The sequence below is a fragment of the Schistocerca piceifrons genome, chromosome 3, assembly GCF_021461385.2.
Source record: "Schistocerca piceifrons isolate TAMUIC-IGC-003096 chromosome 3, iqSchPice1.1, whole genome shotgun sequence".
NCBI lineage: Eukaryota > Metazoa > Arthropoda > Insecta > Orthoptera > Acrididae > Schistocerca > Schistocerca piceifrons.
Window position 1 is genome coordinate 916,191,512 of NC_060140.1, and position 15,788 is coordinate 916,207,299.

The 15,788-nt window shown below is 43.9% G+C and overlaps 1 protein-coding gene across 1 annotated transcript; it reads right to left on the reverse strand.

Moving 5' to 3' along the window:
* Nucleotides 1-481: 481 nt before the first annotated feature.
* Nucleotides 482-3,213, reverse strand: LOC124789048 (cuticle protein 18.7-like). Its single transcript, XM_047256339.1, has 2 exons — nt 3,166-3,213; nt 482-1,042 (listed from the first exon to the last, which is right to left on the reverse strand). The coding sequence occupies exons 1-2, from the start codon at nt 3,175-3,177 to the stop codon at nt 608-610; spliced, it is 447 nt and encodes a 148-aa protein (XP_047112295.1). The 5' UTR covers nt 3,178-3,213; the 3' UTR covers nt 482-607.
* Nucleotides 3,214-15,788: the final 12,575 nt, after the last annotated feature.

Sequence of the window (15,788 nt, forward strand, 5' to 3'; positions counted from 1 at the left end):
CTACGTAACCTAAATTATCCTAAGGACACACACAGACATGCCCAAGGGAGGATTCGAACCTTCGCCGGGACCAGCCGCACAGTCCATGACTGCAGCGCCTTAGACCGCTCGGCAAGCACCAAACAGACACACACACACACTCACTCACACACACACACACACACACACACACACACACACACTCACACACACACACACACATACGCATACGCAAACGCACGCACAAACACACACTTCTACTCTTCTCTTATGCAGGAGTCACTTGTACTTTTTTCCAGCCACTTTGGACTGTTCGCTGGGCGAAATTGTCGCGATGAATGCCAATGCCATAGCGCACTCTTTTTGAAATCGAATAGGGATTCCATCCCGACATGGTGAATTATTTCCTTTCATAACTTTCAGTTCTTTCTGTATGCCGTGTACGATTGTTATTATGGCGTCCACATGGGAATCTGTTTCATGGTCAAATGAAATAGATAAGTAATTTTGCATGTTTATTTATAAAACGTATGTACATTAATGTCTGTAGCCTCTGTGTTGGGGTGTAGAAGAATGGTCAGTGACATACGTAGTGTCACTCTGCTGACAGGTCGTTGTAAAGTGCAGTTCAGCCCAGCAGGGCAGCCTTGGCCTGCAAGTGGGCGGCAGCAGCCAGGGCTCCAGGGGCGCCAGCCACCGCTGGTCCGAGAGCGGCGATCGAGGGGGCGAGGCCGCCGATCAGCGCGGGGGCGCCGACCGCGTAGGCGGGGGCGGCGGCGATGGCGGCTGGGGCGGCGAGGATGGCGGCCGAGTTGATGATGGCGTCGCGGGCCCGCGTCTGAGCTACGGTGGCCAGGTGGGCGCCGCGGGCTGCCGCCACTTCAGGGGTGTCGAGGGGCACGCCGCCGGGTCCGATGATGATGTTGGCCGGGGGCTGCGGGATCGCCGGCACGGCGATGGGGGCGGCTGCGATGGCCGGGGCTGCCAGACCGGCACCCAGCAGTCCAGCGCCCAGGTAGCCGGGCTTCGCCACTGCCGCGGCCAGCACCACGCTCAGGACGATCTGGAGGAAAAAAGACATATATCTGAAACGAACGAATCGTTAGTAATTTATGTTCACAGTAGTCATGAATCCAGTTGTTTCAATGCCACTGACTCCACTCGTACATTTATTTGCCTACTAATAATAATACTCGATAGATGTTGCTGACTGAAGTGCCTCATTCAATAATGGCCAGGTGTGCTTTATGCACTTAATCCACATCTACACGACAATACATGTGCGAGAAGCATGTAGATATATATTTTTGATGCAGACATTAGCAGCCTCGAAACTAGCTAGAAATGAAACACACTACTAGTCATTAAAATTGCTACACCAAGAAGAAATGCAGATGATAAACGGGTATTCATTGGACAAATATATTATACTACAACTGACATGTCATTACATTTTCACGCAGTTTGGGTGCATGGATCATGAGAAACCAGTACCCAGAACAACCACCTCTGGCCGTAATAACGGCCTTGAGTAGTGACTGGCGTATTGTGACGAGCCAGTTGCTCGGCCACCATTGACCAGACGTTTTCAATTGGTGAGAGATCTGGAGAATGTGCTGGCCAGGGCAGCAGTCGAACATTTTCTGTATCCAGAATGGCCCCTACAGGACCTGCAACATGCAGTCTGCATTATCCTGCTGAAATGTAGGGTTTCACAGGGATCGAATGAAGGGTAGAGCCACGGGTCGTAACACATCTGAAATGTAACGTCCACTGTTCAAAGCGCCGGCAATGCGAACAAGAGGTGACAGAGACGTGTAACGAATGGCACCCTATACCATCACGACGGGTGATACGCCAGAATGGCGATGACGAATACAGGCTTCCAATGTGCGTTCACCGCGATGTCGCCAAACACGGATGCGACCATCATGATGTTGTAAGCAGAACCTGGATTCATCCGAAAAAATGACGTTTTGCCATTCGTGCACCCAGGTTCGTCGTTGAGTACACCATCGCAGGTGGTCCTGTCTGTGACGCAGCATCAAGGGTAACCGCAGACATAATCAACGAGCTGATAGTCCATGCTGCTGCAAACGTCGTCGAACTGTTCGCGCAGATGGTTGTCGTCTTGGAAACGTCCCCATCTACAGACTCAGGGATCGAGACGTGGCTGCACGATCCGTTACAGCCATTCGGATAAGATGCCTGTCATCTCGACTGCTAGTGATACGAGGCCGTTGGGATCCAGCACTGCGTTCCGTTTTACCCTCGTGAACCCACCGACTCCATATTCTGCTAACAGTCATTGGATCTTGACCAACGCGAGCAGCAATATCGCGATGCGATAAGCCGCAATCGCGATAGGCTAAAATCCGACCTTTATCAAAGTCGGAAACGTGATGGTACGCATTTCTCCTCCTTACACGAGGCATCACAACAACGTTTCACCAAGCAACGCCGGTCAACTGCTGTTTGTATATGAGAAATCGGTTGGAAACTTTCCTCATGACAGCACGTTGTAGGTGTTGGCATCGGCGCCAACCTTGTGTGGATGCTCTGAAAAGCTAATCATTTGCATATCACAGCATCTTCCTGTCGTTTAAATTTCGCGTCCGTAGCACGTCATCATCGTGGTGTAGCAATTTTAATTATGATGCTGGTGTTAATGTCAGATTTCCGGAAAAATCACCAGATGTCTTGCGGTATCAGAAAGGGGCAATTATTCTGTCTTACGCTCTTCGTAGCATTAATCCTTTACATTCTCCTATTAGCTTAAATCTTGGAAAATCTAAATGCAAATCAGTTCGAGCTGCATTTGACCAAGGACCTTATTTATTTGTAGTTTGGATACACATCGTCCTTTGTTTCCAGGTACTAACTTTCCGTGTACTTAGCAGCATTACATTAATCCACGAATGCCTCGGATCAGATAGGTGTGGTCAGTATTAGAAGTCGTATTCTATGTCCTACTGTGGACAGAGAGTGAACTACCGACATTGCAACTCCATCGTATTTTGTGATGCTTAATGAAGTCATATTTATTGCCAGGATACAGCAGCACATCTCGTCGGAGCGAAACTGCAGATATGAGCACCATGTAGGTGATAACGATATGGGTGACGACATCCAAGAGGCGGCGCATCCGGAACTTCTGTGAACATCAGGGTAGACAGTTGCACTCACCAGGGTCTTCATGGCAGGCTTTGTGGTTTGTCGGCTGTTGCAGCTGCTGAACTGTGACTACGGGCAGCGCACCCGCGCTATTTATACCCTAGTCCAGCGACCCACTGGCGTGAAAGTGCTTGCGAATGTCCTTCCAGCCTCGTCTTCCTTGGGCGTTAACTATGCACTGCGGCTGACGCAATACACCCTACATGCGACGAAGGTACCCAGGTCGTTGCTGCTCGTATGATAAGCTATGAATGAATTTATTTATAGCTAGTAGAAGATACTTTCCATAGCTTTTCGCCATATTTCTATAGGAGAAATACAGTTAGAAGAATTCTGAGCTAACGCTTCAGTAGTACCCTGATTTGAGTGATTTTTCTCTGCATTGGCGAAATTCAGGAATACAAGATACCAGAGATAAATAATTTCAGAGTTCAACGAAATGGACAGTGTCCTGAATATAGTTTATAAAATGAACATCAGCAAAGGTAAAGTAAGGATAATAGAAAATAATCTTATTAAAGCAGGTGCTTCTATTAAAATTCGATTACAAAATGAGGCACGAGGCAGATGAGTTTTGCTATTTGGCAGCCAAATACCGGTGATGGTCGAAGGAGAGACAACTACACTGCAGACCGTCATTAGCAAGGAACGCGTTTGGAAAACAGATAAATTTGTAAACTTCGAATACAAATTTAAATATTGGTCGATTCTGAAAGTTTTTGTAAGAGTGAAGCCTTGTGCAAAAGTAAACGATAAGAAGCACAGCAAGAAGAGAATAGAAGCATTTGTAATGTGGGAAATGAAATATATGGCACAGCTTAACTAAACGAAGGAATCTTTTAATACGACACAGGCTGAGCCTTCAAGGAATAGTCAGTCTGGTAGTGGAAGGAAGTGGGGAGGGGGAGGGGTGGCAAATTTTGGAGGGAGACTAAAGCTTGAGCACACTAAGCAACTTCAAATGGATGTATACTGCAGAATTTATGCGGAGATGAAGAAGTCTGTACAGAATAGATTAGCCTGAAGAGCTGCATCGAACCAGTCATCAGACTGAAGACTACAACATTTAAAAATTCTCTCTTTAGGGTATTAAATCAACAGCACAATTTCTTTCATTAAGTTTTGGGGCAACATATGCAGACTATCTAGTACTCTCCAATGCATTATGAGTTTGCCTTTCACGAACAATTATGAAGTACCTCAGGAATTGGGCGGAAAGACATCAAATGTCTCAGACCGTATGTCAAATCCTGAAGCTATTTTTTATTTATTTTTTTTATTTTTACGTTACAAGCAACTCCCATGACGTGTAAACCACCACCTCGGGCATAGCTATGAATGAAAACTTAAGAGCACTGTAAAGAGTTTCGAAGCCATTTTGCATGATCAGATCTCTTCCTTATGCTCATCTCCCCCTTGTCAGTCCCCACCCGGAGATCCAAACGTGGTACTAATCCGGAATATTTTCCCGCTGGAGAGATCATTATTACATTTTTCAATTACAGGCCACATGTCCTGTGGATGAACAGTATACGACGGTTGTGTAGAGGTCTCCATTGTGTTTTGCGTCTTCATTGCTGAATCTCCCGCCTTTCGTGGCGATTTCCCACATAAGGGTCAAGAGAGACCTCTCCTACACCTACTTTGCAAGGTCGTTGGCCGAGTGGTGGTGACTTCTAATGCCGAAAATCCACGGCCGCCATTGCTGATTGATTTTTATTCAAAACTTAAGCGGTGGTTGAGTTCAGACTTCAGAAACATGACGTTTTGATTACGAATCAAAGATGCTACTCATAGAAAAAGGGTGCTTCGAAATTCTCCCCTAGTATAAAATGCTGAAACAATGTAAGGGAACGCAGCCGTGCGATTTATTCGACAACTGCTGACATTTCGTCAGGTGAACACCCCATCATTTTCAAGGGACAAATGCGACGAGAGAACTGTGTGCAAGAAAACATACTTCCCCCATATGTGTGGCTACGCCGACCAAGAACTACAGTAGAGACATATTGAGAAGGACGAGGTACACACACACACACACACACACACAAACACACACACACACACACACACACACGCCCTCGTGCGCGCGCGCGCGCACACATACACACACACACACACACACACACACACACTGTGAAAAGCTAGCGCCCCCACGTAAACAAAGATGGCCAATGTTTATAGTTCTTGATCGGCGTACCCATGCATACCGAGGTGTTAAATGTAGTTTCCCAGCTCTCTCTTGTATTTGTGCTTCTAAAGTGACGGGTTCTTCAACTATCGAAATATCGGCATGTGTCGAAGACATCACGCAGCTGCGTTTGCGCAGTTTGTTTGAATAATGTTTAGTGTTTACCGTTAGTTAGCTGAAATGTGGGACTTAGGGAAAGCAGGGAAGGTGTGGACGGGGCCTAATCAGTTACTGTTGGGTGCAAAGAAAACACACTTTATTTGTAAAAGCAAAACTCTCAACAATCATTTTTAAAAGATTTTTCTACTCTGGCTGCTGACAGAGTAGAAGGATTGCAAGTTATCGTCGGCTGAAGGCCACAAGCAATGTTACACACAATCAACGGCTGAAGGCCTGATTAAGAAGGTTCAAAATTATTCGTCGGGTCAAGGTCAGAAGCAATTTCAAAAATACACAACGACTGAAGGCCTGTATTACCAATAAGGTGGACAATTACACTTTAAAAATACCAAAAACCCCTTAACAATCTTAATAACTGGTGGTGGTGGTTAGTGTTTAACGTCCCGTCGACAACGAGGTCATTAGAGACGGAGCGCAAGCTCGGGTTAGGGAAGGATTGGGAAGGAAATCGGCCGTGCCCTTTCAAAGGAACCATCCCGGCATTTGCCTGAAACGATTTAGGGAAATCACGGAAAACCTAAATCAGGATGGCCGGATACGGGATTGAACCGTCGTCCTCCCGAATGCGAGTCCAGTGTGCTAACCACTGCGCCACCTCGCTCGGTTCTTAATAACTGTACCACGTTATGGTCACGGCCTAAGGCCTTATCAAGACATAACTGAAACTATTTGTCGGCTGAAAGCCACAAGCAATGTTACAAACAATTAACGGCTGAAGGCCAGCAGCAATTTCAGAGAACTCAACGGCTGAAGGTTTGAATTACAGGTGAGGAAGGCAGTTACACATTAACAAATACTAAGATATTTTCTTCTTAACAGTCAAAACGGTAACAAGCTATGGTAATGACTGACGGCCTTATTAAGAAAAAATTGTAAATTATTGATCGTCTGAAGACCACAAACAATGTTACACACAATCAACTGCTGAAGGGCTGCTTAAGGTGCTTGAAAATTATGCGTGGGCTGAAAGCCACAAGAAATATCAGAATAGACAAGAGCTGAAGGCCTGATTTACAAATAAGGTGGACAATTACATTTTTTAAAATACTAATCTTAATAACTTGTCACAAGCTATAGTGATGGCAGAAGGCCTCACTAAAACAAGATTGAAAATTATTTGTCAGCTGAAGGTCACGAGCAGTATTACAAACAATTAACGGCTGAAGGCCGGAATCACAGTTGGGAAGGTTCAAATGGTTCAAATGGCTCAGAGCACTATGGGACTCAACTTCTGAGGTCATCAGTCCCCTAGAACTTAGAACTAGTTAAACGTAACTAACCTAAAGACATCACACACATCCATGCCCGAGGCAGGATTCGAACCTGCGAGTTGGGAAGGCAATAACATGTTAAACATTAGGGTAAATTTTAAACAATTATGACAACCTGTTCAAATAAGACGGAGTGATCCGCAGACAGTGCCGCCTGGATCAACCTGAGGAAGGTGATTACAGCTGTGTAAGCAGTGAGACAGGCAGCCAAAAGTTGTACTCACGTAACAGGATGGCAACTCAAACATTTAAGCGCCGACAGACCGACTAACCAATCCACCTAACGTCCGATCACCGGTACAACGACGGAATATTTTTAGGCAAGGGCAAAGAGACGGACAGCACCACGTCTTCAGAAACACACCCAAGACCGAAGGAAACACTAGAACCAAGGTAGACCTCCCAAAACATATGCACAGTACAATTCAAGAGTCTGTCGAACTACAAACTGTGTCGGACAGCATCAACACGACGAGGAAAGGTACGCTGACGGGAAAGTACGCTAACCTCCAGGGAAGGTAACTGGGGCGTTAGCGGCCACAAGGCAGAAAATACCGATGGTTGCACTTCACTAATAAGGATAATACCAAATCCAAACTAACATCAAGGAGTAGAAGGTGGCTAATAACTTCCGCCAACCTGACCTATTCCACCAGTTGCTGTTGGTCTCACCGACTCTGGGAGCAGCAACATGCCAACAACAGCGAGATCTCAAACAGTGGAGGTTTCAGTACTGGACACGGTTGACTCAACTTCAAACGTCCTGGGTTCGGTCGTCGGCTACAGCCCCTCAGTCCGACAGTGCCTGCACGCCACCAGCAGTCCCGGCCTGCCCTCACACTGCGGACCTCCTCGCTGCTACGTCCGAAGCCCCAACTCATGTCTGTTCGCAACTCCTTTTAGATCCAGAACGCAGACAGCATTAAAATAACTGCTCAATCAAAGCACAAGATACACACGGACCCGGGAAAACAATTCCACCTACAACTCTTATTACTAAAATCAGTCACTGTGAAACAACACGGACGAATTATAAGTCGGCACAAACACAAAGAAGCCAGAAGCGGTGAGAAGACCAAATGCACGTCGTCCTTTGCGACGACCAACCGAAGGACCAACCAACGATCGTCCCAGCTCAAGTCAGGCACGGGGAAGATCCCAGTATAAATCGTCGACTGACAACTTATTGCCATGAGGTCACGTCGACGGGCGAACACACACAAACACTACTAGAATATCACGCTTCATTTAACTAAAACTCGCTGAATCCGGTCCTTGATGTGATCGTGCACTCTCGCGACCACATCCTTCCGTCGGACAGTGCATGTGTGTCGCCAACGATCGGGCGAGTACTGGCTGTCCAGACCTCACTGCTGCTCCATCCCAACTCTACTTGCTCAACACACGACGACACGGAAATACTAGAGGCCGCTCCAAAGATGGTACCACAGTACGTGCTACCGCTAAGCGCTGCTGCTGCCACTCACTGACAGACAAGGCTAGCAAACGTAGTGGCGCCAGTGAACACACTAAGCAAACGAGACGCTACTATCGCTATTAAAAGTTGCCAAGCTATGAACGGCATCAACGCGAGCCGCACACGGCTCACAAGTTGAAGGTGTCGTTTAGATATATTATTCTCAAACTGAGGTCTGGATGCGACCGAGCAAAGCCGCAATTGCCGGGGCTGTCGCTTTGTTGTCAGTCGGCTTCTCGAAAATATGGAGTCCGTAAGTGAACTGTCCTACTGCTGCTACCGTTCTTTTGACTTCTGCTGACGGTATTGAGTATATTGTGACGACATGCTGGAATCGGTAGTGTATAGGAGTTAATGAAAAACGGTCCGTATTCACGAAAATTTTCCCGGGTAATTGTCAATTTGTTGTTTCAGTTGCCTGCCCCATTACATGTGGATGAGCCTCTAGGTGTACTTCCTGTTAGTGACCTTTGGATGCCAACTAGTTTGTTGAAAGTGTCTCTACTGATATACATTAAATTCATTTTGTACATTTAAAATTTGCACCACTATCCCGTTGGTTTTGTTCAATGACGTGGAGCGCTTTGGATAGATTTTCGTGTTCATTTAAAACAGCTTTTACATAATCGGCTTAGAGTTTAGGAATTGTGAACCACAAAGCCGTCCTCCGCCAACGAGTATAAAGGGTTGACAGGGGATAACTATGCATTAACCCCTTTTAAATTTAATCCCCTAAGTATCGATTTGAGAGCACACATTTGTTAGAGATTAAGCAACTGAGTTTTTAAACTGCAACCGAGAACAAAGATTGTGTTACTCCATTTTGTCGTACGCAATTGGGAAGTCGAGGAAATAAATGTTAAGTTGGTTGCTGTGAAGAAAACGGTTCCTGAAGACTTACTATGACCGTGAATTTGTAATCAGAAAATGTTTAAAGAAAAACTGCAAGAAGAAAATTAATATTGTGTAAACCCCACGAACCCGTTTCACTCCCGGAAAATTCAAAAGCACACCTCTATATGAGAAATTTCCGAATCTTGTTAAATCCTGATAACAAAGTACTTTGATATTGGAAAACAGTGAAACAATCTGAAGCTAATTTGATAAATAATGACACAGTGTACTGTAATTTGGCTTACCAGTGACAGTTAAAACCAGTTAAATTTCCATATAAACATGAATGAATGGGAATATGACATTAAGTGGCATGTAAACAAAGATTGCGTACTTTGACGACTGTCAGATTCAAAGCTCACTCCAATACGCTAACTTAAACCAGTGGCGAATAAGCTATTTATTTGTAAATGGTCAGTGAAAATAACTTCAATGGCAGATAACACAACTTACACGTTTGGCAACATTTCGCAGTGCAACACATAAAATATACACATTCCAAAAGACACATACAACGCATGCAACGACTTGTACAAATACAATGAAAAGCAAAATGAATAAATGATACTAATAAATACAGTTAGGGGTGGGGTCAAAAATCACTGAATGTGAACAGTCTTCACAATACACTACTTTTATTTACAGAGAGAAACATTAAGAGATAGTCTATTACAAGGCATAAAGCAATTAAATTGCTTACAATTGTGTTTCTCGAAGAGAGGAATGTTTTTGATTATTATCTGTTCTAGGTCGGCGTGATGTGGTGACGGTGGTAGAAGCAGTTTGAAGCTACTGATATGAATCCTATACGTTCATCTAGGCAGCAGTAGCCGACCAAGGCAGACGCAGCAACAGGGAAGTGAACGGCTTTTGTCATTTATACGTCCCTAACAGATGTATGAAACAGGCGAAACACCCTCAGACTTCAAGAAGAATATAATAATTCCAATCCCAAAGAAAGCAGGTGTTGACAGATGTGAAAATTACCGAACTATCAGTTTAATAAGTCACAGCTGCAAAATACTAACACGAATTCTTTAGAGACGAATGGAAAAACTAGTAGAAGCCAACCTCGGGGAAGATCAGTTTGGATTCCGTAGAAACACTGGAACACGTGAGGCAATACTGACCTTACGACTTATCTTAGAAGAAAGATTAAGGAAAGGCAAACCTACGTTTCTAGCATTTGAAGACTTAGAGAAAGCTTTTGACAATGTTGACTGGAATACTCTCTTTCAAATTCTAAAGGTGGCAGGGGTAAAATACAGGGAGCGAAAGGCTATTTACAATTTGTACAGAAACCAGATGGCAGTTATAAGAGTCGAGGGGTATGAAAGGGAAGCAGTGGTTGGGAAGGGAGTAAGACAGGGTTGAAGCCTCTCCCCGATGTTGTTCAATCTGTATATTGAGCAAGCAGTAAAGGAAACAAAAGAAAAATTCGGAGTAGGTATTAAAATCCATGGAGAAGAAATAAAAACTTTGAGGTTCGCTGATGACATTGTAATTCTGTCAGAGACAGCAAAGGACTTGGAAGAGCAGTTGAATGGAATGGACAGTGTCTTGAAAGGAGGATATAAGATGAACATCAACAAAAGCTAAACGAAGATAATGGAATGTAGTCGAATTAAGTCGGGTGATGCTGAGGGAATTAGATTAGGAAATGAGACACATAAAGTAGTAAAGGAGTTTTTCTATTTGGGGAGCAAAATAACTGATAATGATCGAAGTAGAGAGGATATAAAATGTAGACTGGCAATGGCTAGGAAAGTTTTTCTGAAGAAGAAAAATTTGTTAACATCGAGTATAGATTTAAGTGTCAGGAAGTCATTTCTGAAAGCATTTGTATGGAGTGTAGCCATGTATGGAAGTGAAACATGGACGATAACTAGTTTGGACAAGAAGAGAATAGAAGCTTTCGAAATGTGGTGCTACAGAAGAATGCTGAAGATTAGATGGGTGAGATCACATAACTAATGAGGAAGTATTGAATAGGATTGGGGAGAAGAGAAGTTTGTGGCACAACTTGACCAGAAAACGGGATCGGTTGGTAGGACATGTTCTGAGGCATCAAGAGATCACCAATTTAGTATTGGAGGGCAGCTTGGAGGGTAAAAATCGTAGAGGGAGACCAAGAGATGAATACACTAAGCAGATTCAGAAGGATGTAGATTGCAGTAGGTACTGGGAGATGAAGAAGCTTGCACAGGATAGAGTAGCAAGGAGAGCTGCATCAAACCAGTCTCAGGACTGAAGACCACAACAACAACAACAAGTTCCTAACCAGGAGCGAATTTTATTATACCATCTGTGTGCTTTAATGGCTCAGTTTATTGTGTTTCTGCGTGTAAATTTAATATCTAATAGCCACAATTGTCGAATTTTCGTTTCCGTCGGAAAGTAAACCGATTTTGTGGCATATTAGAAGTTCATAATCAGGGGCAAATTATTTAGTTTCACCTGAGTGCTTCGGTAGATAGGTTTTTGAATATCTGCATTATACTACACACAATTCGTGCGTTTTCATCAGAGTCTACAGTAGAGTTATGAAGCACGTGCCGATAGTCCGTTTATCTGCATAGTTTAGTTTTCCACGGCCTTTAGTACGGACAGGGACTGCTATTGTTGTGTGCGGATGCGATCCGACTTGGTGACACTTCGCTCTCAGCTTCAGGCTGTGATGGCTTCGGTTACACAGCTTGAGGCTGCATTGGATGGGCACCACTGTTGTGGGCCGCGCGTGGAAATCCAACGAACGTCCAGCACCGGTGGCCAACCCAGTTACTGCTGGCACTGAGGCTGACCCCTCACCTGTGGTCGAGTGGGAGGTCGCCCCAGGGCGAAGCTGGCGGCGAAAGACTTCCCAGGCGGCCGCACGTAAGGCCTCCACGGTTTGGCTGACAAACAGGTTCCAGGTGCTGTCTGTGGCTGACACTGTCGCTAAGCCGGATGCTGTCGCCTGTCCTGTTTCTGAGGAAACAGACTGCAAGATCCGGGCAATCGCAGAGGTTGGGATTATTGGTAGTTGGGAGCTCCAACGTTAGGGGCGTTATGGGGCCCCTTAGGGACCTGGCCGACATGGAGGGTAAGAAATCCTATGTACACTACTTGTGCATACCGGGTGGAGCCATTCCAGATGTATAAAGGGTCGTCCCAGATGCCATGAAGAGTACAGGGTGAAGCCAACTGCAGGTGGTTGCTCATGTCGGTACCAATGATGTGTGTCGCTTTGGATCAGAGGAGATTCTCTCTGCTTTCGAGCGGGTAACATAAGTGGTAGAGGCTGCCAGTCTTGCTTGAAAGCAGAGCTGACCATTTTCAGGTTAATCGACAAGACCGATTGCGGACCTCTGGTACAGAGCCGAATGGAGGGTCTGAATCAGATGCTCAGACGGCTCTGCGACCGTGTAGGCTGCAGATTCCTCGACTTTCAGGAGGCGGCTACACGGGTAGCAGGGTCTGTGTGGCGTGGACTGGGCGGTTTTTTAGGTTAGAGGGTCTCGACAAAACACAAAAAGGTCTTCAGTCACAAAGGGTGCAGGCTGAACACAGGAAAAACGTAGATACAGGAACCATTGGAATAACTGTTGTAAATTGTCTTAGCTGTGTTGGGAAAGTACCAGAGCTCCAAGCGCTAATATCACTGATGCTCAAATCGTTATAGGCACTGAAAGATGGGTAAGGCCGGATGTAAGCTCAGCCGAAATTTTTGCGAGTAATCTAACGGTGTTCCCAAAGGATAGGCTAAGCACGGTTGGCGGTGGCGTGTTTGTTGCTGTCAGAAGTAGTTTAACTTGTCGCGAAATTGAAATAGATACTTCCTGTGAGGTAGTATTGGCAGAGGTCATTGTTGGCAACCGGAATAAAATAATAATCGGATCCTTTTACCGACCTCCCAATTCAGATGGTACAGTTGCTGAAAGGTTCAAAGGAAACTTGAGCCTGATTTCAAACACGTACCCGACTCATACGATAATAGTTGGTGGTGACTTTAATTTACCCTCGATATGTTGGCGAAAATTCATGTTTAATTCCGGAGGTACGCGTAAAATATCATCCGAAAGTATGCTAAACGCAATCTCTGAAAATTATTCCGAGCACTTAGTTCATGAGCCCACGCGAATAATAAACGGTTGTCAAAACACACTTGACCTCTTAGCAACAAATAATCCTGAATTAATAACGAGCATTAAAACCGATTCAGGGATTAATGAACGTAGGGTTGTCGTAGCGGGATTGAATACTGTAATCCCCAAATCCTCGAAAAATAAGCGAAAAATATACCTATTCAAAAAGCAGATAAAAATTCACTTGACGCCTTCCTGAGAGACAACATCCACTCATTCCAAATTAATAATTGTTGACCAGATGTGACTTACGGGGGGTAGGACGTCAAACGGGCCGACTTGGAGCAGGAGAGGCACCACAGGACATTTCAATTTTCACTGTCTATACTTTTACAAATAAATTCATAAAACTTTGTCAGCATGACCAGGAAGGATTCAGAATTTACACTCATAGCAGTGAAAGTTCTAAAACATAAAGAAGTAATTTTTTTACGTGTGAAATTTCATCATTTTTTTCACTTATTAATGGCAGCATTTGTTGCTATAGGTACACATTTCTTCATATGTAAAAGAGATTCTTCGATGAATTTTGCACAGCATACAAACCATATTTAAAGGTGTATGAAACTCTAGAATTGTCCAAATATGCTAAAAACTGTGGTAAAAATTGAGGTAATTAACTATAAAATTTGCGTTTTTTCTAAACATGAAGTTTAAAATATAACAGTTCATTCGTTTTTTCATAAATTAAATAAATTCTAGAGTTTCATACACCTGTAAGTATTGTATATATGCTGTGCAAAAATTTACCGAAGAATCTCTCTAACTTATGAAGAAAAGTGTACCTATAGCAACAAATGCTATTAGTAAGTGAAAAAATGATTAAATTTCGCACGTAAAAAATTAATTTTGTCATGTTTTTAAACGTCCACTGCAATGAGTGTGAATCCTGAATCCTTCCTGCTGATGCTGACAAAGTTTTATGAATTTATTTGTAAAAGTAAAGGCACTGGAAATTGAAATGTCCTGAGTTGCCTCTTCTGATTCAAGTCGGCCCGTTTGACGTCCTACCCCCCTTAAATTCAAAGAAATGGTATCGGCAGCAATTGAGAGATTTACATCAAGTAAATTAACAAACGTCGGAGCTGATCCTCCTTGGTACACAAAAGGGTTAGAACTCTGTTGCAGAAACAACGAACCAAACATGCCAAACTTAAACAGACGCAAAATCCCCAAGATTGGCGATCTTTTGCAGAAGCTCGATATTTAGCGCTGACTTCAATGCGAGATGCCTATAACAGTTTCCACAACGAAACTTTGTCTCGAAACCTGGCAGAAAATCCAAAGAGATTCTGGTCGTATGAGAAGTATGTTAGCGGCAAGAAACAATCAATGCCTTCTCTGCGTGACAGCAATGGAGATACTATCGAAGACAGTGCTGCCAAAGCAGAGTTACTAAACACTGCCTCACGAAATGCCTTCACAAAAGAAGATGAAGTAAATATTCCAGAATTCGAATCGAGAACAGCTGCCAACATAAGTAATGTAGAAGTAAATATCTCCGGAGTAGTGAGGCAACTTAAATCACTTAATAAAAGCAAGTCTTCTGGTCCAGACTGTATACCAATTAGGTTCCTTTCGGAGTATGCTGATGCATTAGCTCCATGCTTAACAATCATATACAACCGTTAGCTCGACGAAAGATCCGCACCCAAAGACTGGAAAGTTGCACAGATCACACCAATATTCAAGAAAGGTAGGAGTAATCCACTAAATTACAGGCCCATATCGTTAACGTCGATATGCAGCAGGATTTTAGAACACATATTGTGTTCGAACAATATGAAGTACCTCGAAGAAAACGGTCTATTGACACACTCAGTCAACATTGGTTTAGAAAAAATCGTTCCTGTGAAACACAACTAGCTATTTATGCACATGAAGTGTTGAGTGCTATTGACAAGGGATTTCAGATCGATTCCGTATTTCTGGCTTTCCGGAAGTCTTTTGACACTGTAACACACAAGCGGCTCGAAATGAAATTGCGTGCTTATGGAATATCGTCTCACTTATGTGACTGGATTTGTGATTTCCTGTCAGAGAGGTCACAGTTCGTAGTAATTGACGGAAAGTCATCGAGTAAAACAGAAATGATTTCTGGCGTTCCCCAACGTAGTGTTGTAGGCCCTTTGCTGTTCCTTATCTATATTAATGATTTTGAAGACAATCTGAGAGGCCGTCTTAGGTCGTTTTCAGATGACGCTGTCGTTTATCGACTAATAAAGTCATCAGAAGACCAAAACAAACTGTAAAACGACTTAGAAAAGATATCTGAATGGTTCGAAAAATGGCAGTTGACCCTAAATAACGAAATGTGTGAGATATCCACATGAGTGCTAAAAGGAACTCGTTAAACTTCGGTTACACGATAAATCAGTCTAATCTAAAAGCCGTAAATTCAACTAAATACCTAGGTAGTACATTTACGAACAGCTTAAATTGGAAGGAACACATAGAAAATGTTGTGGGAAAGACTGCCTACACTACGCTTGTCCGTC